The sequence below is a fragment of the Cryptotermes secundus genome, unplaced genomic scaffold, assembly GCF_002891405.2.
Source record: "Cryptotermes secundus unplaced genomic scaffold, Csec_1.0 scaffold1670, whole genome shotgun sequence".
NCBI classification, from domain to species: Eukaryota; Metazoa; Arthropoda; class Insecta; order Blattodea; family Kalotermitidae; genus Cryptotermes; species Cryptotermes secundus.
In genome coordinates, this window is record NW_019729935.1 from 323,223 (window position 1) to 350,491 (window position 27,269).

General features: G+C 37.5%; 2 protein-coding genes across 7 annotated transcripts in view; one reads left to right on the forward strand and one right to left on the reverse strand.

Moving 5' to 3' along the window:
- Positions 1 to 5,084, forward strand: part of LOC111865888 — a 28,801-nt gene extending 23,717 nt beyond the window's left edge. For all 4 annotated transcript variants that reach the window (XM_023854315.2, XM_033752024.1, XM_023854313.2 and 1 more), the window contains 3 exons: positions 3,100 to 3,271; positions 3,597 to 3,676; positions 4,690 to 5,084. In XM_023854315.2, coding sequence (XP_023710083.1) covers positions 3,100 to 3,271; positions 3,597 to 3,676; positions 4,690 to 4,856 — 419 coding nt within the window. In that variant the 3' untranslated portion in view covers positions 4,857 to 5,084. The remainder of the gene's footprint in view (positions 1 to 3,099; positions 3,272 to 3,596; positions 3,677 to 4,689) is intronic.
- A 5,291-nt stretch (positions 5,085 to 10,375) lies between these two features.
- Positions 10,376 to 27,269, reverse strand: part of LOC111865891 (cilia- and flagella-associated protein 410) — a 52,508-nt gene continuing 35,614 nt past the window's right edge. For 2 of the 3 annotated variants that reach the window (XM_023854320.2, XM_023854319.2), the window contains 3 exons: positions 24,499 to 24,609; positions 20,010 to 20,096; positions 10,376 to 16,936 (listed from right to left, as the gene is read on the reverse strand). In XM_023854320.2, the coding sequence (XP_023710088.1) occupies positions 16,826 to 16,936; positions 20,010 to 20,096; positions 24,499 to 24,609 (309 nt within the window). In that variant the 3' untranslated portion in view covers positions 10,376 to 16,825. The remainder of the gene's footprint in view (positions 16,937 to 20,009; positions 20,097 to 24,498; positions 24,610 to 27,269) is intronic. The other variant, XM_023854321.2, reaches the window with a different exon arrangement.

Consider the following 27,269-nt stretch of genomic DNA (forward strand, 5'->3'; position numbering starts at 1 on the left):
TCTTTCCGCATAAAGTCTTAGCTGACGTCAGGTCAGCTGACCTTGTCCCCCCCTCTCCTGGAAGCAATGCGAGGCTTCTTGGTTAAGCCGAACAGATGCTTCGTTCTCTCTGCCCGATACCTTCAGACAGGTAACATTGCCAGTTCCAAATTCGCTGTTTAGGTTGATTTGAGTTTGTGAAATTCTGTTTCGGCCCGGGCGCATTCTGAAGGGGGAAGAGTGCCCTCGCGACCTGATGAAGGTTGTATCAAGTCGCGAGGTTAAGCTTGTGTTGTAATTTTTGGAAACGCCAGTAAGGACTTACTGTTGTGCTTGGTTTCCTTGTTTTATTACGACGCCGTGTGGCGTAAGTAAATGGTTTGTTTGTTGGCTTGAATAGCCGGTCACCCTTCAGGCGTGTGAGTATGAATATATAGTTGTGTTCCCAGTAAAGTCAATGGTTGCCATGAGGCGTGCTTATATTTGTGTCTGTGCGCTTAGCCACAGAGTAATTCTGTATTAATTGTGAGTGTGTTTTGACCAGCCACTGCCCATCAGGCAGAGTCACCTGTATGCCTTGTTATCAATATACACATTTATTTATATGTTAGAAACGCCTGTAGTATTTGTGTATACTTGGGTTGTGTGTGTTCCCTACTAGTTCAGACTGCAGATCCGTCCAGCTTGGCCCTTAGTGCCGACAGTGGTTTTCCTCTCCCGAGATCCCCTACTCGACCTTGGGGAGGCATAGTGCATCACGTACAAGCAAGTCGTCTTATGAGCCTGTCCCTTACCCATATTGAGCAGGAGTTCACGGGTCAGAGTGGGTAGGAGAACTGGGTTCTCAACCCACAGGGTCAAGGGACACGGCTCAAAATAACAATAAAGAAAACATATATTGTGAATAAAAGGGCAGTATATTTAGGCGCCTATAAAGTCCCCGACAAGATATTTTAGGAATCACATTCATAATATTGCTCTTATACGAGGATTGGAACTTTAATAGTGGCAACTATTTATTTACAACTGAAACAAAATAGATGCATGTTTCGAAGTTTTACTGTCTTTCAATGTAGTCACTAGCATTGTGTACAACCCGTTGCCAGTGATGCGGAAGTCGTAGGATACCTTTAGCAGCGCCTGTTGTGTTGATAATTCGAATGGAGCAGTCTACTGCCTGAAGAATCTCTGGAACAGTTCTGAAGCAAATGCCACAAAGTGGTTCCTTCATTTTAGGAATCAAGTCAAAGTCACAAGGGCTTAAGTCCGGGGAGTATGGGGAATGGTACAGAACATCCCAGTCCCATCGATCGAACAAATCAGCCACAGCTTGTGCTGCATGCGGCTGAGCATTGTCCTGCAAAATGATTGGTGGGTTCTGCAGAAAGTGTCGCTGCATTGATGGTCTGCTGTCAGGGAACGGTATGCGTCAGGATAACACGACTACAACTTTCACATTGCCAGGGTTCTGACAAGCTCTTGATTTTCATGGTGACCCATAATGACGCCATTCGTTCGATTGGTGTTTCATTTGTGGCTTGTACGATTTGGCCCATGTCTCATGCAGCATAATGATACGGCATAAGAAAGCCTCTCCTTTGTGCTCATAGCGCTCCAAGTGGTTACAAGCAGTGTCGTATCATAGCCATTTTTGCATTTCCATCAAATCATGCAGAACCCATCATGATGCAATTTTTCTCATGCCCAGGCGTTCCTTCAAAATGTAAAGCACAGTCGTATGCGCTAATCCTGTCTCTCGGGCCAGCTCACGAATCATATGGCGTTGATCACTCTCCAGTAACGCAGAAAGAGCATACACTTCTTCTTCACCGACACAAGGACGACCTGGCTGACGCATGTCTTCCACATTTTGGTACCCCTCGTTGAAGGCTTTCACCCACCTTGCCACTGTTCTGTGAGGCAATGCAGATTCCCCGCAAGCCTCTTGAAGGCCTTGATAACATTGTGGTGCTGTACAGCCTCTGGCACATTCAATGTTTATTCAACTCCATTGTTCCTGTTTTGAAAACATCGTGACAGCACTACATTAGACCGCCAGCTAACACGAGGCTCTGTTCTTCTTGTCACTGCGCATGCACATGATGTGGGAAGGGAGAGTCCATTTGCTCTCAGGTAAGGTAGGTATGTAACTAACGTGTGGGATAAGTGACATTATTTGGTTCCAGTGCATGGCATCTCCACAGCAGTGTTACCACTATTAAAGTTCCAACACTCGTAATACTTTTTTGTACTATAAAACCATTTTTACTATTAGTCGCATTTCCCCAAAAGGCAACACCATACATGATAACAGAATGAACACAAGCAAAATATACAATTTTAAGTCTTCTATAGTTAAAAACAATTTAAGAGATCTAACAACAAAAAAGCAGAATTTAATTTAGTAATCACTTTATTTATAAGCTCTTGCGAAGATAATGTCGAGTCTTGAGTCACGCCTAAAAAATCTGTGTAGTGAGTGCTGTTTATTTGTTTGTTCATATACTTTATTGGAGAATTATCGATTAGACATATTTTCATTTTAAAATACATATAATATGTTTTATTAAAGTTCAAAGTCAATGAATTAGCTTGAAACCAACCTATTATCTTCCGAAGAACAATATCGAGATTTTTTTAAGCTGCACAAAATCTTAAGTGGTTAATATTAAGTTAATATCGTCCGAAAATAGAGTAGGTTTCGGTATATCACTTATTACAGCTGGTAAGTCATTAATATACAACAAAAAGAAAACAGTGGTACAAGAATCAATCCTTAAGGAACTCCCACTCTAACTTGTTTCCAGTCTGAGAAGCATTTAATAGATGATTTATCTTTTATTACTACTCTTTGGTATCTATTATTTAAATAAGAAACAGTCAATTTAAAAAAAAGTGTTCCTCATACAGATTGATTTTAACATTATCCTTCCACCTGTATCCAGAGGCTGTGGGATATTAACATAACATTTTATTCTTTTACAAGATAAAACAGTTTTCATGTGTGTTCAGACAATTCTTTAATTGTGTAAATTTGTCTCATCATGTCTTTGGGTTATGAATATGGTTATGTTTTATCACTACAAGTGCTGTCATTCACAAGAATAACTACTGTTACAGATGACAAGCTCAATGTTGGGTCAGCATACCTGAGGCAGTGCGAAAGCTTGCTAATTGCACAGAAGAAAATAGAGATTGAGATGGCAGCCCATAATTCAAGAAATCCAAACTTCCCTTATGTAAACTGTGAGTTGGATGGCAGCTATGGTGCAGTCCAACAAGATGGAAATCAGTATGTCAATTGATTAGTGACTGTAATAGAAAATATTAACTTATACATCATTCAATTAAAAACTAAACACAGCAGTTGAAACTAAAGATACAGAAAACTGGCTCATTGCTTTCCAAGTAGCCAGCACTAACAGAGATTAAATTGGCAAAGTGGGAGACTCAAATGAAAACATATTTTTTTGAATGAAAATAAAAAGTGAAAACAATTCAGTTTCCTAAAAAAATTTCATTTCCAAGAGAAAGTTATAACAATTTCAATAAACAACGCTTTTGGTCTAGACTTCTGTATTTCCTCACTCAAGCAAGGATTTTGATTCTTCTTGCAGAATGTATTGTGCATGGAAGGACAAGAGCAGAATTGAAGGCTATGCTGCTGAGCTGAGAGACATGGCCAACATGAACTGCAGTAAGTAGGATCCATAACTTCTTAATTTGGAAATTTTTCATGCAGAAATCTTATGAATCAACCATTCCCATATACTCTCCAACACTATGAAGACATATAATGCAATAAATTTGCCATTTGCTTTGTATGGGTGTGAAATGTGGTCTCTTACTTTGAGAGAACATAAATTACATGTGTCTAAAAACGAAGTGCTCAGTAAAATACTTGGATATAGAAATAATGAAGTAGCAATTTATGTTATTGTTTAATAAGAATTTTTTAATTTATACAAGTCATGTAGTAATGTTCAGTACATAGTCTAGGATATTATGAGGGGCTGGGCATGTAGTTAAGAGTGGGGAGAGACAAAAAGGGAAAATGCCAAGAAACCTCTTGGAAATGGACAGTTGGAAGATTAAGAAGGAAACAGGATGATGACATCAAGATGGATCTTAGAGAAATAGAATCTGGCTCAGGATCAAGGCAAACAGGGCAAATTCTGGAACAGTACCTTCAGTACTCTTTCCAGGTAACCCATCATTCAACACTATATAACCAGTGCAGTTGAAAAAGAACTGTTAAATGGACAAAGAAATAATGAAACATAAAAAACTTCAATCAGTATAACCAATATCCTGGCCGAGATTTACACCAGGTACCAATCAAACATGAAGCAAAAGACACTAAGAGTAACTTTTATGTTCAATATTTCTCTCTTATGACATATATCTCAGTATTACACTGGATTTACACACATAAGAACAAGATGTAAAAGAAATGAGACAATTTATGCCCGTTTGAGTAAAAGAATTTATGGAAAGCTGTAGTTTATTATAACACAGAAAATATGTTACTCTAAGCTTCCATTTGAATGCAAAATTTTCAGCATATGATTTAATAAAAATCTACTCAACCAAAGTGTAGCGGATTATAGGTCATGGATAAATGCACATAACCTCCTCAAATACAAATTGTTCATTTTAAGTAATGAAATACTTCATTATCACAATTCATCGCAATATCAAATGTTTCAGGATGTGCTCGGGACAAAAAAATGTATGGAAACCTAATTCAACATATATGCCTGGGAAATGGTAACTACAATCATGAACAGTATACTAACAATGGTACCAGATATTGTGTAGATGCAGATGGCTTCCTTGATGATAATGCATGTCCTGATTCATCTGTTTCCTGTTAACGAAAAACAAAGAATACACCTCAAAGTACTCAAGTACTCAAAGCAGCCTAAAGTATTATGTATCACAGAACAGCAGTGTTCTTCAAGGACATTTTAAGAAGCACGTGGATTACACAAATGACTATCAACATCCTTTTAATCATTTCCATCAAAACTTTTTTCAAAATTTCAGATCAAATCCTAATAACTAATTAACTACAGTGGCAGTTAATACATTATTTTATTACTTTAATTATATATAAGTAAAAATAAAAGTTGTCCCTGTGCTTAATTAGTTGAGGGCTATGCCAGGAAGACATATACAGTATATATAATGGGAGAAACGGGTAGGGTTCAACTAAACACTGCAATTTATTTGAGGTTTGCTCAACTAAAAAAGACTGAAAACCACTACCACAGAATTCATCCTCTCATTATATAATGTAAACAAATTTGTATCTTGCAGATATACTGAATAGAATAAAGATTCTGTGATTCATGCCAAAGTATTTACAAATGAATATTTTTTAAATGCATATTTGTGACAATATAGCCAAAAATTTTATTCAAATAAACAAGAGGGATAATGTTTAACCATTTTCTCACAAACAAGTGAAAAAAGTACCCAATTTATCATTGCTAACCTACCTAATCCACTGTGCCCTGTCCAGCCATAAATATGAATAAAATATAATATGATTAGCTTTGGTCACCACGTGGATGGAAGAAACTGATACATTTTCAAACACTCATAAAGTTGCTTACATGCTCTCTGGATGTCAGTATGGGCACCATTAATGGCACAACACATTTCAAGGTGACAGTTCTTGCCAGATGCTGGCAAGCATTTCTTTATTAGCATACTCTATAACTCTTTAACAGTTTGTTCATGCAACTCATTTACATTTTGCACCTTTTCTTGACAAACAGTATCTTTTACATAAACCCAGAAGAAATATATAGGAATAATGCCCAGAAAACAAGGGAGCAAGGGAATTTAACCCCCCTCTTCCTACCCAACTATCAGAAAGCTGTCCAGAAAGGCATCAACACAAAAAGGAAAGCAAGGTGGTGTTGCATCTAGTTAGTTAATTATTAGAGATGGTGGGTTTCCCCATGCACTTAGACCTGTAGTGGTCCACTGTGCTTCCCTCTATGATTTCTACCAGCCTCTATATCCTACCGGTATTGGTGCTTACCATCAGTCCCGCCCAGCCAGTGAGACCGGCTCTCTACTGGCTGAGAAGTATCTATAATGCTTCTCCCCTCTACCGGAGGTATTAGTGACTGCTGTTGGGCGGCAAACGTCCGCAATTTTGCTCAGTGACCTCCTTTGGAGGTATGAGGTTCTTTTACGTGCCGTAAAGCTACGACACGGGACCCACGGCTTAAAGTCCCACCAGGAAGACTTGTTCCCTGAATTTTTCTGCCCTTAAAAATTTGACGACCTCCGCCGGGTATTTGAACCCGCGTATGACGAGTCATGAGGTGGGAACGTTACCTCTAGACTATGGAGGCCGCGGTGTTCCATCTAAGTGGAAAAATGTTTTTGGAGGAATGTGATGCAAAGCAGTGTCCTCCATCATAGACAGGAACTTTTCACCAGTCACTGTGGTACAGAAAGGACCTTAGAGTAGGAACCCCTAAGGGCAAGGAGAAGAGGGAGAGTCACAGCAGTTTGTTTTCCCCAAAACACTGATAAAATTCACAACCAGATTACTTGGCATCACATCCCTTAAGATAGTATTCTTCAGGCTCACTGCTGTGAGAACCTCAGCTATCATGCTGAAACCACTTTATGGTTCTCAGCATTGACATTTTCAAAGTAATCATTATGCTTCACAATGGTCACCAGTTGAGTCATAGAAGTTGTTCCCTCTTGAAAACTCAAGCATTTTTCTTCATTGTCTGAAAATGTGTTTAATGGTAATCAGGTTTATGATGATCCCTTGCATTTTATACTCCGAATGTGGCATTAAGAGCCATAGTCTTCTTGCCTAACATTTAAAGCCACTATTCTTATCCATGTGAGTATATGTTTCTGTCCTATATAATCACTGCAGGCATGCTCACATTCCTAAAGTCTGCCAGCTAGCTTTGATGCCTACTGCATCTACAAAAATAAGTCTAGCTTCACTCTTCCAACTCCTGGAGACAAAGACCATGGCTTGGGCTGACAAATTCACTTCATCTCAGTCATAGACAACACACCTCGGCGTCATCTGTCTACTGAACACACTAGGTCAGGGAGTGGGGTGGAAAATTCAGATATCCACTCAGTGTTGCCACTTCTTTCAGCCCTGGGTTGTTGCAAACTCTCTTACCTTTTTCTCACAGCTGTGACTCATGCAGTAACCCATACAGGGGGAGACACTGCTGCATTATACATCCAAAGTCTTTACAGCCATAACCAATTCCTTCAACATCTCTTACAATATGTCATTCATTAATCATCTTACCATTCAACACTAGTTTCTGTTCTCAGAACTAATGTATGTAAATTGTGACATATTCTATATCAGATGGCTTTGGTAGCCAGTGGGGATCTATGGAAATGAAAATAAAGATTGTGTTACTGATAGCACTGTTAAACAATCAATAAATAAAAATATAAGGTGGCATGGAATATTGAAATGAGGTTTCAATTCATAATGTGGGAAACTTGTATTCAACAGTCAACACTCTTTAAACAAGAGAAGAATGACAAACTCATAGAAATGTCTCTGTTTATTAACTCTGTTTTGCTTCAAGCTGAGAGTAATGGAGGTAAGGATGTGTTATAATGTATCAGAATTAGTGACTGCACTGAACTTCAAATTGTTATCTGAATTAAAAGTTCACACACCAGCACTTCCAACAATAAAAAAGGATTCAATATTATGGGTTAAAGTTCCTAAACTCAATCACAGTTCTCCTCACACAGAATCATGCCTAACATGAACATTCTGGCCAGTTAACCCATGTCAGAATTATAGTTCTAAAATAACGACTTCTTAAACAATTTTAATATAAAATCGTATAACCAGCTGTAAAAATATAATAAGTATGGTAATGGGTTTTACCATGTACTAATTTATGAACTATCTTCTGCTTTTTTCACATGCAGTTTGCTGACAGTGCTTAATGCTACATAACCTGAGCTACAGAAAGTATCATTAAATAAATTAATAGTTCACAGTGCACTTACTAACATTCAGAATTTAATCTCTAGTAATCATGAGTTCTGACTGAATCATACCAGTTTGGTCAAAATATTTTTATACATGGCACTGGTATGACTACTAAATAACCAAAATATAAATTCATTCAGTTCTAAATATCTGCATAATAACAATACCAAATGGCATAAGCAGTGCCAGCCGACCACTCATTTATAGTACCACCATCACAATCAGCTGGTCTGCAAAGTAATCAACACACATAAAACTGCTACTGCTAAAACTACCAAAACTTGTACATTGCAACATTAAGTACATCAGTTCTGCTTCCCTCTAGTGGCTGTGCTACTGCTGGAAATACAAAGTTGGCAAGATCTTCCATTGTGACTACACCCACTAGTGTGAAGCTTGGCACCATTCTTAAAAGAGACAATCAACACCAACAAGTGAATTTGCAAGAATATAACATCTTTCAATGACAGGAAGCAACATAATTCCAGTTTCTTAACTGAAGGATTGTGGGTCACAAACATTTCAGTTTTTAGTACATCGTTTGTCATATATTTTAAAAAAATCACCCTTACGGTTATTCCAAACTACAATGGATGCTCTGTGCAAGTTATAAGTCTGTGTTTGTAGCTGAACACAGCATGCTGAATTGCCTCAAAAGCAACAGTTAACAGAGGTCTGTATCTATCAATTAAGTAAGGAAGCCATTGCCTATAAGGCACATCAGAGAAAGATACCTGAGAGCATCCTTAATATTTAATTCACATTTTGAGTTTTAGTCTTCAGGCAGAAGCACAGTGGAGGTGTAAAAGAAGTTCAAATTGGAACACATGCTGTCCCTTTTAAACAAGGGCCAAGTTCACAGGAATAAGTACTCTGAGCCATTTTGCATTATTAAAGCCTCATTACATAATCTCCACCTCTGTAAGCAACAATTAAAACACAACCTTCGGTTATAACAAGCTCTATCATTAACACTGCTGTTAGCTGCCGCCATAAGATTTACAATTATATAAAATTCCTATGTCAATAGTTCATAACTTGCATGCACACAAACACTTTCTTCAGGGTGGCCACAATGCAAAACATCATCATTTCCATTACTACGCCTAGTGAGACCAGCTATGTGTATTTCTTGTTAACTACTTTCAAGCTATTACATAGGTATAAAACATGGTCTAAAAAAATTTCTGAGGAACATAGAATCATTTTCATTTCAGTTTGCTTATGAAACCAGGTCTTACAAAAAGAAAATGATAATTACATATGTACATAGGTAAAGCTATCATTGTAACTGGCCATGGAGGCCCATAGAGTTGTGGGATGTCAAGACACACATTTTCTAGACAATCAACTCATAGGTGGCAGTGAGGTTGTCAGCCTTAAGCACTGGCTGCCTTTTACCCCCCAGGAAGATTCCTGGCACTCATTTCTGTTAGAGGTTGAGTCGACCACAGGGCCATAGTGCAGCTGAAAGGATTAGGTCAACTGAAAAATCCAATGACCTCATCAGGAATTGAAACCGTGAACTTCCAGCTTGTAGCATAGTGCCTCAAACAACTATCCTACCACATGGCCGCAATTTCAGACTTGCCCATAAAATTTATTACAATGACTTTAATTGTAAATATGGGTCTATTTAGTTCTGCAATGTTTCTGATCACACAACAATGAACTACAGAAGCAATCAAATGTACACTCAACAGAAAACAGATGATATTTGTACCCTGTCCCATGCACCATTATTTACTTATGTGGCCCCACTACATATATATTGTTTCTTCCTATCTGTGGCCTGCAAATATTTCATATTCTTACAGGATCTGATATACACACATACAGTTAGTAAATCTGTTAAAACAGTTTCACAGTAAACATTCTATTCAGAAGTGTGGTCACCCTGTCTTAAGTTATCAACAGACTCAAACAGTGCACAATTATACAAAATAAGATATAGGATACAATGAATGTGTGTTCATAAGGATCCAAAGAAAGGGAAGAGGGACACTTGCAAAAGTGCTAGACCTCATGGGCTGACTGCACAGTACAGTGAGGCTAACATTAAAATTAATGAAAACTGGTCAAATTAGTGCATATATTGAGGCCATTTTGGAACATGGAGAATTATTTCAGCTCTTGTTACTATTTCAGCCTCTTCAGTTTTGAGGCATTCAAAGACACCATCATTAAATGAGTCATTACATTTTTTAACCAAATTCATCTTTGAACAAAACAGACTATTTTACATGAAGATCATAAGAGACCTTAAAAACATCTCCATCCCATTTGATGGTAAACTGCTTTGAACAGAGATTCTATGATGAATGAAACAAATCATCTTCATTAGCAAAATAACCCTTTTTGAGGCACAGCCTTCCTTAGAAGATTCTGCCAGATTGGTCTTCAATTGGACCATCCAGTTTTCACTTATTTGGATTTCTCACCAGCAATTCTTTTACAAACTTGTCAGCCTTGCATCCCACCCCCAACCTGGTGGACCAGGTCTCTGTATTTATGTTCCCCAGTGACAGGGTGGCCCAGATATACCCCCAGGAACCAGGTTCCCTTTACACTGCGTTCTATGGCTCATGGGGCTATGATGCAGGTGTTCTAACCTGCCTCCATATGAGGAAGTGAAACATATATTCCATCCAAATATTTCACTTCTGAAAAATTTTGTATTAATACAAGAAGTATGGGGAAAACTAATTGCCTACTTTCCTTGACATTACATGGACGGCATAGAAAACATGTGAATATTTGTTGCTGCAGTAACAGTTTTACATAGCCATCACTTAGCAATAATAAGAGGAATTTTATTAAACCACTGCCTAGCAATGATATGGGATATACATACAGAGAGACAGACTGATGTGAGGGATTTATGAAGTACACCATTAAGATGGGCTCAGGTGCCTAAATATACATACCAAGATTCGTAAAGACTGGTTCAGGCAATCAAAAGTTACTGGGAGGGATACACTGACAGCATGGAGATCATATAAGCCTACTCTCATTTTTCTTTTCCAAAATGAGAAAAGTAGGCCAAAAATTGGACTCTATGGGGACACAATTTGTGTTCTGTGGCAAGCATAACTTCGACTTTTTGTTCATATACTTGCTTCCTCTTCATTAATTTTATGGACTTTCTGAAATCAGTTTTCCTTCAGATCCTTATGACTCACCTCTTGGATTAACATTTAACATTCCCTTAATTCTTAAACTTAGTGTATTATATTAATAATTTCTGTACATTTACGTATTAAACTGGACAAATATATGCATTCATATAAGCAAAATTGGTCATTTGGTGGACATAAGCAAATTAGTTGCCATAACTTAAAACACCACCAAACAAGTAGTAGTCTTATGCGTCAGAATGGTAAAAATTACAATTTAAGAGGAACTAAGATAACTGTTATTGTAATGACATGAAACAATATCTACAAGACTTTGCAGTGAATAAAGAGTGCAGTAACAACCTCAGGTCTCACAAGAGATAGAGATATTAGAAATACTGCCCAAAAGAGTTCTGTATGTTATAAGTGGCTCTAAAATTTTCTTTGTACTAAAAGATGCATACAGCACAGTACAAAAATCACCTACCAGCCATTTTGTTCTCCTAACAGTGTCCACATACAACACACAATAGAACATGCGACCTCACTGGCAGTGCTGTCTTCAGTCCAGCAGTATCAATGATCATTTGCGGCCACTGCACTTCGATATTCATTTGCATTTAAAATACAGAGTAATTCATATGTCCCTCTGGAAACCCCAACAATAATTTAAAATCACTCTGTAGACTAAATACATGGCTACAAGGGTACTGTGATTCTAAATTATCGTTGGGGTTTCAGGAGAGACTTATGAATTACCCTGTATTTAGAATGAAATGATATGAACATGTTTGTAGGATCACTGAATAAATTTTCAAAAATAATTCTGCAATTTATCCACAACTTTGAGAAACTTCATATTCCTGCAAATGTAGCATAGGCAAACATTTTAACAATTTCTTAGCATTTGCGGAAGCAATCCAGACATTTGCTATACAAACAATAGGCTTGGTTAACTCTGTGGCTTTAAACAGGTAAGTTGCTACATTTTGTGATGTGAAATCATTTATTAAACAAAGGCTTATAAAGTCTGGAATCGCTGATTTCATCTGTAGATTAATTCACTGGACTTCCAAGAATATTTAAAATCCTACCTCAAAATTAAACAGAACAAACAGATTTAGAAAAAACTTGGATAATTTATTTTCCAGGTTAATGGTACTTTTCCTGAAAATGGGATATTTTACCATATTTTCCAGTCATTCTGTTTGCAGGTCCATGACACTTCTATTATTATACTGTTATTCTATTGTTATTGTCATCATAATTACATTCACTATCACTATAACAATTATCAGTCCTCCTCAACATCATCGTCATCATCATCATGTAAAACTGTCAAATACAATTTACTGTATACTTATGTTCTACAGTTCTACTCTTCAACCTTCTTCTGAAATCAAAGCTCTTTATCATAAACTCTGTGAAACAACAATTGCTGCAAATGTACCGTGAAATAAACTGAATAATGAGTATCTCTGAGTTTTCCTGGAGAAATGTTATATCTTACAAGCCCCAACAATATGGAAAATGTATATGGATAAATCAGTCCTTTGAGAGATTCAAGAGAACTTAGAAGACACCAAGATTTTGGGCATGGTGGATGAAATTTCAGCCAGGAAAGCTTAATGAAAATGATTGGGGAACACTGCATCTAACTGCCTGTAAGGTCTTAGAATGAACAAATTACTCTATAATTGTTTATTCTGCTATGATTCTCTATCATTTGTAACCTGGAAGGAAGGAATAAAGATATGTTTTGTGTACACCTATCACACTCTGCTGCTATATGGTAAAAGTAGCTCCTGTTTGGACATATTTTATCCACATCTCAGTCATATTAACTTGTCTGGCACATTTGGTTACAATATGTGGCTAGTGTAAATATAGAACTGTGCAATATTTTTCAAAGAAATCCAGAATGGAAGGCTGTCACTGCTACCAAGAAATATTTATATGAGAGGGCTTAGAGCTTCGAAGAAGATATTGCCAAATCTTGAAGCTACGTTCAAATATTGTCGTCACTTCTGCGGACACTGGAAGGTCCTTCTCCACAGACAAACTTAACAAGCACCAAAAACTTGCTCCACAATATATATATACACACTGTGACATACTGCAACACAAATTACAGCCAGGAAGAAGTGTACAGACATCACAGAGAGAGAACATCAGCAATTTAGTGCATGCATCATGTATACATGCCATTTAAGTTTTTGTTTTGGCATTCTGAAAGCATATTTTTGTAATTTTTAGAGCATAGATGCATGCATGGTTCACCAGTTTTTAATGTTTCAAAATTCACTGTCTACTGACAACATTTATGATGATCACACTAGCAGCAGAGTTTATGGACACCACTGTCTGCAAGTTATTTCGCAGCATGACAAGGATTTATATAACCAAACTAAACACAGCTGAGAATCACATGACCTCAACAAGAGTGCAGCAGTCCCTGGTAGAAGCAAACAGAGGTATATATGCAAGAAGAATTTTTCCTTGAAAATTTCAGATAATGGCACTGAAAATACTGAAGATGATGATTTTGTAAGCCAATTTTATGGCTTAAGTTTCATTAATGAAAATCTGAATAGAGACAAGGAGGTACACAGTTGTAACACAGTAAATACAGAAGGGAGCCCAACCCAAGTTCACAAATTTAACAATGACATTCCAGACTCACAGAGTATTTATCCTGCTGAGTTAGTCAACATTATAAACAGAAATACCTATTTATTAGACAAGGAAGGAAAGTTTCGAGTTGATGGTGAAATGTATGAGTAGCTTGAGGCCAGGAATATGTAAACTGTTTGATTATGAGTTCAAATTAACAAATGAGAAACTGGTGACTGGACATTCCAGAGTATCAGAGTAGTTCCTTTTGCTATAAGACTTATTTACAAGAGAGCAAATATATCAGATGGTTGAAGATGATGTTTTTGAGGTCTCTGATTCATTGTACATCAATCCTATCACAGTATTCCACAAGATACATAAGAAACCTGAATTATGTATAGACATGCACCATGTGAACAGCTTGATGATTCCAGATCATGAAAGGACAGCCCCATTACATGACTATCCAAACCTGGAGGCAGTGGAGGTGGCCTTCCATTCACATATGAGTGAACCGTGAATTTGCTGGATGTTTGGGCACCAACTATTGTATTGAGTGTTTGAGTGTGACAATTCAACTGTGGCTGTGCTGGAGCATTCCGGAAGAAACCTCTACAACATACAGACACTTCTAGAGTAGCTATAACTCTGCTACATCCCAACAACTGTGACCAGGTTAAAAAATTAATGCTGTTCTTATAGCTACTACTACTTCTGTCTTGGTAATTAATCTGTAAGGCAGTGTAACCAATTAAATCACTGTCCAGTGTCATGTATGCATTATTAAAAAATACACAAATGTGTTGGCTCCATTATGGCCTTTATAGGCACCAGTAGTGTGGGATATGAGAAGAGTGATTCCATTAGTCTACTTCAGGCTACTGTAATCACACAGGACACAGGTAATGAATCCTGTATTATCCACTCTGAATGTTTTGTGAAAAGACAGACCAAATTGCAGTGCTAAGAACTAGTATGTTGTTTGAAGCTATGGGCAGGAACAAACCCAAGGAACTATATAGAGCAGAAACACAAGAAAACATTATCCTTAGTGTGTACCACATATACTAGTGTATAGGACAACTGTTGCATATGATGGCTTTGAATTTTCAATTAAAAATTTAAGGTTTGGGCTACATTTGACAGTGAGATTCAATTTTAAACAAAAATTCATTAAATCCTGTATCATCATTATCATCAACTCTGACTAAATTCAATTCAATGCAATTCTTATTTATTTACATGCAAACTTAACAGCCCAGAGTCCAATTACAAAGTGAGCATGAGTATGAAGAAAGACACAACAAAACACAAGTGAAATACAAAACAACGGAGTCTGTATTGCAGTAGTAGTAATAATTCCATTAAAATATGAAAGTTACCATTGAGAAATGAGAAAAGATGTATGTATATACATACACACTTACATACATTTAAGTTGTGTACAACTTAATGTTTTAATACAAAGCAAGGGCATATATCTGTAAATGCAACACCATACAGACAAACTCTGAATCAAATGGTACCGCTTTAGCTTCCCCTCATTTTGCCACAAAAAATCTATACCAATCACTGGATTGATATACCACACTTCTTGAAAGATCTGATGACAGTTTCATCATTCCATGCTTGTTCCACAGCATGTGAACACTATCCCTTGAAAGTTTGTTAAGGCATGCAAACAGTGGTAGTACCAATGATGTTAAACCTCCAGGAATAAATGCCATGTTAGTGCCGTTTCTTGCCTGGTGTTTCTTTGTGTTCTAAGTTGTATGTGGCTTAAACACATCCCATACCAATAGGCTATATTGTTTTTGCAAGCCACTGGGTCGCCCATTTCATATATTATGAAGCTATTCCTTCTTGATCCATTAAACCTTTTCATGCACAAGAACAACAACCTGAGCAGGGAATTCGGTTCTTTATATATGACCACAGTGCTGTTTTTTTCTCATCTGTCATGCATGATAGTAAAAGGTAGAGCTGTCCCTGTGCTTTACAAGACCATACCAAGAAAATGAATCTCTTATAACTCCGCCATTCTTGACCTCAGCACTACATGCAGGTGAGCAGTCAGCTTCATGCCCCCACCACTTCACCCCAGGGAAAGAAGCCCCCAGTGCTTCTCAAGATTTAGCCACTAGGCAGTGTCTCTCCCATTAGTATATTTATTCTTAAGCATAATTTTTCTTCCAGTCTCATACTATCCACTTTAATTTTGAAATGAGCCTCATATATATTTCTCTTGGCAGGTTGAGCCAAGGGGTTTGGGTATTATGATAATGTTGCTAGCTTTTAAAGATTATAGCCTAATGTGCAAGACTGAGGCTTGTTATGATTGCATTGGCTGACATAGGCAGGCCAGTTAAAGAACACCATTTACACTATTAATGCACCCACGGTTAGTTGTCTGGATTGCTGCTTGGCTCTTGTGTTTATGTCATATCAGTTGCTGAAAACAGCATGCAGTGTCAAGCCCATCCTGATGACTTTGTATTTGTGGTACTTGTGTTCATGTTATCCCACCAAACATTATTTTATTATAATCTTTATATTAATTACATGCACAAAACATGACTTTCAATTATAAATAATTATGGTGTGACTTAAGCAATGTGCAACAGCTGTTAAACATCAAGTAGCATTTAAGGATTTCAGATTCACATTTATGTTTGTGCATAAGATGATCTTGGTTCTGAGGGACTCTTGCTTAAAACATTGTTTTGTAGGGAAGTATATCTAATACCTAATGGTGCACACACTCGTGTACCAAACTGGCATGACTGCCAAATAAAATCCATTTTCTTGAATCTTTCCTTTGCTTCTCCTTTGTCAGTATAGCTTACTGTCACTTAATTTATCAAACAAAAACATTCTTCAAGAAATCACAGTTGTGTATTATTCCTAGGTTGTTTTTATGGTGACAGAACTAGGATGAGTACCATATTTAGGCACTCATGTAATTCATCAAATACCATATTATTATTCCAGACTTTATTATGGAATATGCAGAATTCCTGCAACCCTTGTTACTATTTCACACCCGACTGCAAAAACAACACAGCCTACTGGTATGGGAATTTTCATGCTAAACATCCAGTTCATCCATTCGTGAACGGATGGCCACCTGCACTGCCTCCAAGTTTGGATAATCCAGCTCCTTAATCAGGTACAGAACAGCTGACAGGATGTTGGAACTCTGAAATGTACACAACAGAGAACAGTTTAACTTTACTGACCTAAAATTAAAATTGCAAAGTTTGATTATTTGAATGTGAACATAAGGTTCATTCTGCAGACATCACACATGGAAAACAGAAACAGCTGTAAACCACAAAAAGATTAAAGTCTTTTCTTTTCTAGGTTATTTTATGACACTGTTAGCATCTTAGCTACATAGTGTTGAATGATCAGATGACTGAAGAATGATGAACTAGAAATGACTCAGAAGGAAAAGGTTATGGCTTAAATGCGATATCCAAGAATGTTCTTGGAGGGACTGAGGAAAACCATGAAAACCCTGCCGAGGATAGCCAGTGTTCCAGCTGAGATCTGAACCAAGTGCCTCTCAATACAACTCCAGAGTGAAGACCAACCTGTTTCATGAGATAGAGTTATTAAAGTAGTAGTTTTCTATATTACAAAATGCAAAATTAATCATGAAACTTGAAGTTTTGTGATTCTAAGCCTGAAGATTCTCATCATGCTACTGTATAGCACATAAATAGTAGGACATCTGATGAATGATGAATTAAGGGATTTGGAAGGAAGCAGTGGTGGCCTAGCCAAGATACTATTCAGGTATTTGTCTGCTAAGGAGGAAATAAAAAAACCACAAAGAACTTCAGTCAGGATCTTTAATTGCAGCATCTTGTGACAATAAATAGAATTTATTTTGCAGAATCATCCGCTGTGACGTCACCGCGGGGAGAGTGGTGGGGTGATGACTCGCCTATTACGCGAGCGCTATGTTACCGCTGGTAGGGGAGGTAGGGGTCAACATGTCACAATACAATAAGACTTTGCCCTTTTTATTGCTTTGTTGTTTTTGTAAGGTAAGAGTCCACAACAGAAAGAACAAAATATTAGTGTAGTGATGGTATCATAAGAATAAATTATTATTTCAGGATTACTGATGTCTTTGCCAATATTTTAATTAAGCACTTCCTGAATACAAGTCTAGAGTGTTACCACTATACCAACCTGCTGAAGAGGCAATAACATAATAAATAAATAAACAAACAGATAAAACCTTTAAACAGAGTAATTACAGGCTAAAAATTGAGCAGCTCAGTCTATACTATATTATGAACAAGTCTGTAGTTACATTCCTGTAAACCCTGTGTTTTCCACCTTCTCTTCCCACTCAGCATTTTCTTGTCTACCTCCTCCCCTTTAACTGCTCGCTGGACTTGAAAGTGCAAATGAGGACCACTGGAAATCTATCTCTGATTTGGCTTCTGAGCAGATTACTGCCCTAGCAGCTGCAGTGTTCCTGGCTGAAGTTCTAGAAGTGGCTAGTCAAATCTCTTGTGGTATAGGACCATATGGTCAGCAAGGTTCAAGTTGTGTTCAGCAGCTCAATTCTGAATTTCTTATTTGGCCTTGTTTCATGCCGGTATGCTCACTTTTGGCAGATTGCACTAATCAGTATTTTGTTCCCTACCAGCCATGCCCCTCTGGCTGATTGTCAATTTTTAATTTATCATCTGTTATTATTTCATTTGATTATTCCTGATACTTGGCCTTAGACCTGTTACCTGTTAACTACACAGCTGAAGAGTGACTACACCAAAAACAGTGATCAGCAGTGTAAACTTAAGAGCCCACTGCACATGTTACAGCTTTTTTATTACTTGAGGAGTTCTATCTTCTGGAATATAATGCTGTGCAGTTTATCAACAGTTAACTGACGTTTAGGAGGAATATGTCGCCTCTGAAACACTGGCTGACTTTCAACAGATTACATCACTTTTGTATCCCAGAAGACAGAACTCTTCATAACACTGCTGCGACAACCTCAAATCCTACATCATTATTATTTTTACTCTGTTTATTTAATGATTACATGCCCACTAAGTCCTAATGCAACTTATTTACTGCACTGTACTCCACAACTATGGATGACTGCAAGCACCTAAGAAAAAGCAGAGGGAAGGCCAACAGGAAGAAGGTAGTGGATTGTTACCCCACATATCTCTGCCTCCCTTTCAAAATGTATTGCATCTCATGAAGAATAAACAAAGAGGACTACAGATAATGTTCACTGTATTCCTGTCAACACAACACTACTCATAGCAGATAGAATTTGCTATCTAGGACAAGTTTCTCCACATGTGAGACATCTTTTATACATAAAAATAAAAAAATCAGTTGATTATAGATCACAATATAGGAGGTGTGACTAGATGGGGAGTGCATTGGTGAATGGATTCATTGATCACTTACACCACTCGGAACTACAAGTCATTTACAGTGCTATCAGTATCTCCACACTTTACAAATCACCATAGCAGCCACTAAGACTTTTTCCAGCCTGCTATCTCTTCATCAGCCATTTTCTGGCAGCAGCTGCTAACAGTGGAGATTCTTCAGCTTCATGCACTTAGGTCCTCTCTTCTCACCCTCCCTTGCAGAACTCAGCTCTGAACTAACAATTAACTGTGTCACCCCAACTGTCTCCAAGATAACTCCTCAGCACTGACCACATAGAAAACATTCCTGTTCCCATTTTTTTTTTGCTGTAGTACAACTGTGGCAGCTGCCTAGCAACAGGTTGTACAACAATATTTCCAACAATAACTATTGTTGTAGTGGCGTGTTTACCGTGCCACTGTATAGCAACAGTTGTTGCCTCATTGTCTATTTTGAGCTCTTTGCCTAGCAACAGGCCTATACGCCACATTAGTATATAGTATACATAGTGTATAACATAACAGTGGATCAACTTGGTTTATATGGAAAATTTATGTTAAATACACAATAGAATACTTGTAACTAAAAACAGGACCTGAAGATGGCACACATGTGCCAAAACATATTGTCCTGGACAACAAATTCTACCACTGGAAATAGTGTTGTGTGACAGGAATATAGTATTATCTATAGTGATTAACACAAACAGAATGCAACAAAATATAAGAAGCAAAGAGGACACAAATGCAAAACAAACTCATGAAGTGAAAAGTCAAATCATAAAATCTACAGCCAAAGAATGCAAAGAAAGTGTCGCAAAAAAATAATTAGATGTTGAATGATTCAATAAAACTCACCCTAGTGCTAGGTCTGCGAGGGCAGGGAGGTTTCGAATTTTGGAGTCCTCGGTCTGAAGTGCTGACTTGCAGCCTGGAATCTTCTTCCTGTGAATTCAACAATCAGATTAATTCTGATTCATCAGTATCAGGCATTAACATTGATTTGAAGCACATAACTCATCCCCTGCCCACTCCACCCTCCACATTGGCTGCTGCTTGCACTACCATCACTGCTTGTCTCAAGCTGCCATGCCTGCAGAACAACACTGTCCTCTGCTGCTTCAGTGCACCCCTCCTGTTATACTCACTCGCTCAAGGAGCTGAGCCCTTCTTGAGAACGCTGCCAATTGTGGAATTACTCAAGAACTTCCCAGCAATTTATGGAACCCAAAGGTTCATTACCGTGTTCACAAGAGCCTTCCACCGGTTCCCAACTTGAGCCAGATCAATCCAATCCATACCATCCCATCCTATCTCTCTGAGATTCATCCTGTTATAAGGACCAATAAAGGTAGAGGGTAAACCTGTCCTTGTACTTAACTAATTCAGCACTACACCATGACCACATTTGAGGCAGCGGAGGTATAGACCCACATTTTCTTGACCTCAGCACTAGTTGGAGGTAAGCGGTCAGCTTCACACCCTGGTTGCCTTATCTTCAGGGAAGGAGCCCCTTGTGCCCATTGGATTGGAGGCTATGTGGACCCCAGAGGCAGTATGGAGGACATGAAGTAGTGAAAATTCTATCCCACACTGGGACTCGAACTCTGACCCCTTGGTCATCCAGCATGCAGTCACTATACCGACCATGTTATCCTGGCTCCTATATATACCAATGCCTACTTGAATTCCAACAATCTTACATTCAAACAAACCAAGCGGAAATAATCTATCACTACTTGACATCAACTGATATGAACACATCTAGACTGATGTAAAGGTGATACACATACTTTAGAACAAAATGGCACATTATCTGCTCCTCAAAAGTTGCGCCTCAGTGACTGGGCAGAAGTTTTTAAAAACCTAAAATGATTTTCCAGTTGAGTGCAAATTTTATAGGAGAATCAGTCCATTTGTAATGTGGGGTTCTTTGTTTACTTGGATTCTCAGCAGAGAATATGTCATACTTAAGTAGTGTTCTCAAATCAGATGCCAGGCTTTGTGAATAAACACCATGTTCTCTAATGTGCATGGCTGTAACACCTATCATATTATTTTGTGTATAAATATCCAACGTAAAACCATATAAAGGCCTTCACAAGAAGGAAATGAAGACCAATGCAGGCCGCTACAATAGAGGGTTGTAAGACCTGATATAAAAATGCCCTACAGAAATATGAATTTGCTAAATATGACAATCTCATTCTAGTTTCCCCAGATGTTTTGGGCACTCCAAAGCAGTAAAAGTAATAACAATACAAATGTGTAGTATTATGAAATACATGTAACATGGAGCATCAACATGCAAAGAGTTGAGTGCATAAGAAAACACAATGGCAAAGAAAGCAAAGTCTGAAATGGGTAGTACCTCTGTAAACACTAGGAGCAAGCCACCTTCATGAGGACATACCATAACCTGCAATTTTAGAGGTTTTACTAAATGTTGTAATAACACACCACTAAAGGAACCTTTTGTTGCATTAACCCAGTGGTTCTCAAACTGTGGGGCGCAAAGGTCTTTGAAGGGGGGCCCAGCATACTTTCCTACAGATAAGAATTAAAATTGCCCTAAATCAATTAGAAAAGTAACAAAAAATAAAAATACACATAGAAAAACTTTTGATGAGTACAGGCTTTAATTATCATGAATTTCAAAATAACTAATAATTATTCTCTTTACTGGCAATTATAAAACGTGTATGCCAGAGACAGCGTTGATAGTTGGGCAGCAGCCGCATCCTCTGAAATCCTCTGAAGTCTAGACTTTTTAAAATGCTGTGTGAGGAAATGGGTGCCGAACACACTGCTCTGTTGTTTTTTTAGTGATGCTCGATGGCTTTCAAGAGGCAAGGTATTAAAGAGAATGTTTAAGCTGAGGCATGAGGTGTTCTGTTTTTTAAATGGGGAAAATCACTCACTGGCAGACAGTTTCAACAACAAGGATCTTTTTATTGAAAATGGCTTACTTCACAGATATATTTGAGAAACTAAATATCCTCAACACTTCACTTCCAGGGAATGAGGCAACTGTACTTTCTTGGAATGACAAAGTGAAGGCATTCATGAGAAAATTAGAGCTCTGGAGAAACAGCATGGAAAGTGACATGCTAGACATTTTCCCTACTCTAGTGTCAATGGTACAAGACACTGATAATCCAGTGCTTTCAATGGACATAAAAAGCTGCCTACTTGATCATCTCATAATGTTGAAAGTTCATTTCGAAAAATACTTTTGCAATGATTTTGATAAATTTAATTGGATTAAAAATCCATTCCAAAATGCTCCTGGGCCATCATCTCTGAAGGTAAATGAGCAAGAACAACTCATCGATCTCACTAGTGATACTTCATTAAAAAGTAAATTTAAGGAATTGTCTTTGTTGGAGTTCTGGATACATATTGGCAAGGAATTCCCAACTTTGAGCGAAAAGGCATTGAAGATCCTGATTCCTTTCGCAACAACTTACTTATGCGAGACAGGCTTTTCTGCTTTGGTAGCTATAAAGTCAAAGTATTGTTCAAAGCTAAATATTCCTAAAGAAGTTAGAGTGGTCATTTCTGATATTACACCACGGTTTGATAAACTTTGTTCTCAAAAGCAGGCCCATCCATTGCACTGAAGTTTGACATTTAAATGTTTGATTTTCTTTGCAGAAAAAAATTAAATACTTGATCGTTAAATATCGTCTCATTTCAATACATATTTTGGTTAATTGGAAGTGTTAAAACTAATTTTTATTGTAGGCCTAATATTGTGATACTTTAATTTTGGGTAAAAAACTGCTAAATAGTATGTAGAAAAACACAAAATAAACTGAATAAAATGTCAAACATACCATGACTTCTATTTTGATAAAAAGAAACAGGCTGGGGGCCTGAGAGTATTTTCTCTTGTCAGGAGGGGCTCAGAGGTAAAGAGTTTGAGAACCACTGCATTAACCCATTAGCATATCCATTTTATTTCCTGAGGGTACAGAATGTAACTGTACTTATTTTCACCAGAAAGGATGTTCATAACATTTTCATTCACATTGTATTTTCTTTCTTTCACGCATTTATCCCTTCATTCATTCTTATGATGTCAGATGGTATGAGCTTTAATTTGATACTAATGTCATGTGTTGTTTCACTTACAGCATGATTACAAATATACTTACCAACTTCAAACATATATGTATTCAGCTTCATTAAAGACAAGAATGTGGGACCTCAATCAAATAACAATGCATCCTCTAGTATGTTCCTCTTGTAACATGGCAATGTCAGAATTGAGCCATTCCCTCAGCTCAGCTCAGTTCAAAGGCAATAGGCAGTCACTTCCATTGTGCATTTCTTTCTGTAATGTGACATCACATTCCCTTTCACCTGATTTATGATGTGGTACCCCCATGTGCCACACTTAGACCAATCCCTTCCTTCTGACCTTCTGGCAGCTGGGCAATAGGTAATGTGCCTTCTCTCCAACATCCCTCTCTCTTACTCAGGCATAAAATTCCCTTTTGATTTTAGCGTGATTGTGATGTTGTGTATTGTAGTTTTCAAAATTCAAGTTTTGGACTTGTGACATGTCTATTGAAAGTGAGGATAGCAAAATCAGAAGAGATGGCCACTGCTAGATAATGGCTCTGCATCCACGCTTCTACGACAACAAATACACAAACACAACAGAAGAACTATGGGAGCCTGGGTTCTCTTGTGGGTCTGTGCCGAGGCCATGTACTGGGAACCAAAATCAATAGTTATTTCTGAGAGACACAGGCAGACAAGTCAGAAGTCAGTGCTAGCCAGTGAAAGTGAGTGGTAGAGAGTGGTGGCCAGATGCAATTAGGTCATCACTGTCCAGGAGTTGCAGCCGTGAAGAGCTATGAGAGGGTCAGTAGCCAGTATGGATGTCAACACAGAAGCTGAGAAATCTAAAGCGTTAGGAAGCGTTATCAAGCAGCTCCAGTGAAGACAAAGAAGGCAAAACAGACTTTGTGCATGCTGTAGTGAACTGCACAGTGTGTGAACTCACCATAGTGCTATAATTCTTTGTATGTGATTTATAAGAGGCCAATACGTCCAATTGCCAATCCAAACTCTGAGTCTATATTTACTGAACATGTAACAATATGTATAATATATCAGATCATTATCCATTTCAGACAAATGTTTTTTAATGTCATAAATATCCCTGATAAATAGTGCAACCACGGCCTTTAACACTAGTATCTACACTACACTTTTTGCACATCATCTTGGTTTCTATGGACTTTTACTTCAGAATACCAGACAGGAGTAAAATCATAATAATATAATTTTGTTAAATACATTATCCCACACATCAAACATTGTAAATGCTCACCTTCATAAGAGGCAAGCTGTCTGACTTGGTCATGCAGCAGCTTATTTCATCCTTAATGCTCTCCAAAGGCAAGACCTCTTCTGGGTGACTGTTAGTAGAGACTGGGGAGCGCTACATACAAGCATGGTTAGTGACAACAAAGTACAAAAGACTTAACAAGAAAAGACAATCACCTCAATTAAGTTTTGTACAAAAATCAGAAGCTATTACTGTAGCTGAATGCAATGAAGTGTTCTCATCTGATCAGCAACATTAATGCAGAGTGAAACTCTGATATCTCAAGCAATGCCTCTGCCCCATTATCAGGGACTGCCAATCCTGCTTCTCTTGGCCAAGTTCTTGGTCCATAAAGGCTGGATTCTGTTACATATGCATGTACCATATATAGATCTATTTCAGTCACTTATTACAAAAGTACCTGATAAAGGAAACAGAAACAGTCATTGAAATACAGCTTTAATTTCATTTTGATGTGGCTGGTCAGTTGAGAAGACTTCATTGCATTCTGCCATTTTTACATCAATTTCATTCCAGTCCTTACTGCTTTCTCAACCCAGACCACAGACCTGCTGTATTTTAACCTCTTTATGCCATTTTCCCAGAAAGTTATCCTAGTGTTTCAGAAACAAAAAATAATCCAAAACGTTTACTACTTGAAGTTCTTCAACTTTCATCTAAAACAATAATGTGTAGAATCTTAATGAGGTTTCCATTTGGTAAAGCAGTATTCCAGATTCATCCTTCAGAAGACAATGTACTGAAATCTTAAGAATTCTTATTACAAAATTCAATCACGCAACCAAACACACCAAAACAAAAAATCATTCTGCCTAAGACCTCCACTGGAACCTACAGTGAAGCAATTCAATCTAGTCTGAAGCTTCAGACTCTATCTAAAGTGAAGCTACATATTGAATTAAACTGGTTCACAACAGGACCTGCTGGTGGACTTTTGTGAACATTTAGTCTATAAAACAGGGAATTAATGTGTCTTCTTACAGTGCCTTACCAACTTCTTAGGGAAGACACTGCACTTTGGAAACTGGTTAGTAACCACTTACCACACAAAAGTAGTTTGGTAAGGTCACACCATGACTTCCTTAAAATCTTTAATGATTTTGCTATAATGAAGGATGATGTTCCAGCATTATTGTAAACCATTAAAGATACTGTTAATGAGATGAAACAACAGACACAGGTTTGTAGGGTGACAGTGTTCACAAACCTTCACATGCACAATGAGTATATTTATAAGGGGAAATATATCAGGTCCTGCTTGATGAGTTCTATCTTCAGGAATATAACAACATGGAGTCTGTTGAAAGTCAACCAGTGTTTCATAGAAACACATACCCTGCATCTTCAAGGTCAAAGAATAGGTCAAGCAAGAAACAAGTGTGAAGCAAGCAGAAAACAGAGCAGGTACTAGTTGTTTGCCTCCATGCTTTTCCATATGAGTAAGTATTCTGTTAGTGTAGTACTGTTTGCTGTAATGTCACTGTGGTTTAATTTTCTGTGCACTGTTCCCATTACTATAGGCCAATATCTCTATTGACATCTTTTTCTAAAATTTTTGAAAAAGTTATATATAATAGACTTCAACATCATCTCGACATAAATAAAATCCTGGCGCATGAGCAACATGGATTTCGTACTAAATTGTCCACGGATACAGCCACTCATGACTTAATAAATACTATTCTATCAGCATTAAATAACAAACTAGTTGTAGGAGGTTTGTTTTGCGATTTGACTAAGGCTTTCGATTGTGTAAATCATGAAATACTACTTGCAAAACTGGAGTTTTATGGTATCAATGGTTTAGCAGGAAAGTTGCTCAAAGACTATTTGACTGATAGGCAGCAAAGAACAATATTGAATAATAACACTGAAAGTGGTGTTTCTAAATGGCAAAAGGTTAAACAGGGTGTCCCTCAGGGTTCTATCCTGGGGCCATTGCTCTTTTTAGTATATATTAATGATTTACCATATATAATAAATAAAGTGTCAAAGCCAGTTTTATTTGCGGATGATACCAGCATATTGTGTTGCAAGTCGAACTACAATGAACTTGTTATTACTTTAAAAGAAATTCTTGAATTAATTAATGTATGGTTTTCTATTAATTCATTAACTTTGAATCTGACAAAAACAAATTGTGTCCAGTTTTCATCAAAACCTAATTTACCAATAGATATCAATATAAACCATGGGGATATCCAAATTAATAACACGAGTACACTGAAATTTCTTGGAATAACAATTGACAGTACTTTATCATGGAAAGAACACATCAAATATACAGCCAGCAAATTAAGCTCGGCTAGCTATGCCATCAGAATCCTAACTTCAGTTATGTCCCTAGAAAGCCTATTGATGACTTATTATGCCTATGCCCATTCTATCATGTCATATGGTATAATATTCTGGGGTAATTCAACTAATAGTGACCAAATTTTCATAATTCAAAAAAGAATAGTTAGAATAATAATGAGAGCGGGTAACAGGGACTCTTGTCGACCAATTTTCAAAGCATTAAACATTCTTCCATTCTATTCACAATATATTTTCTCAATATCTGTTTTTGTGGTTAAGAATATGGACAAGTTTGTAACAAATTCAGATATTCATGGCATGCACACTAGACGGGGTTTAGATTTACATTATCCAACCTGTAAACTGACTAAAGTGCAAAAGGGAGTGTTTTATAGTGGGATTAGGATATTTAACAACTTGCCATGTAGAATTAAAAGCTTGTCAGAGGACATTAA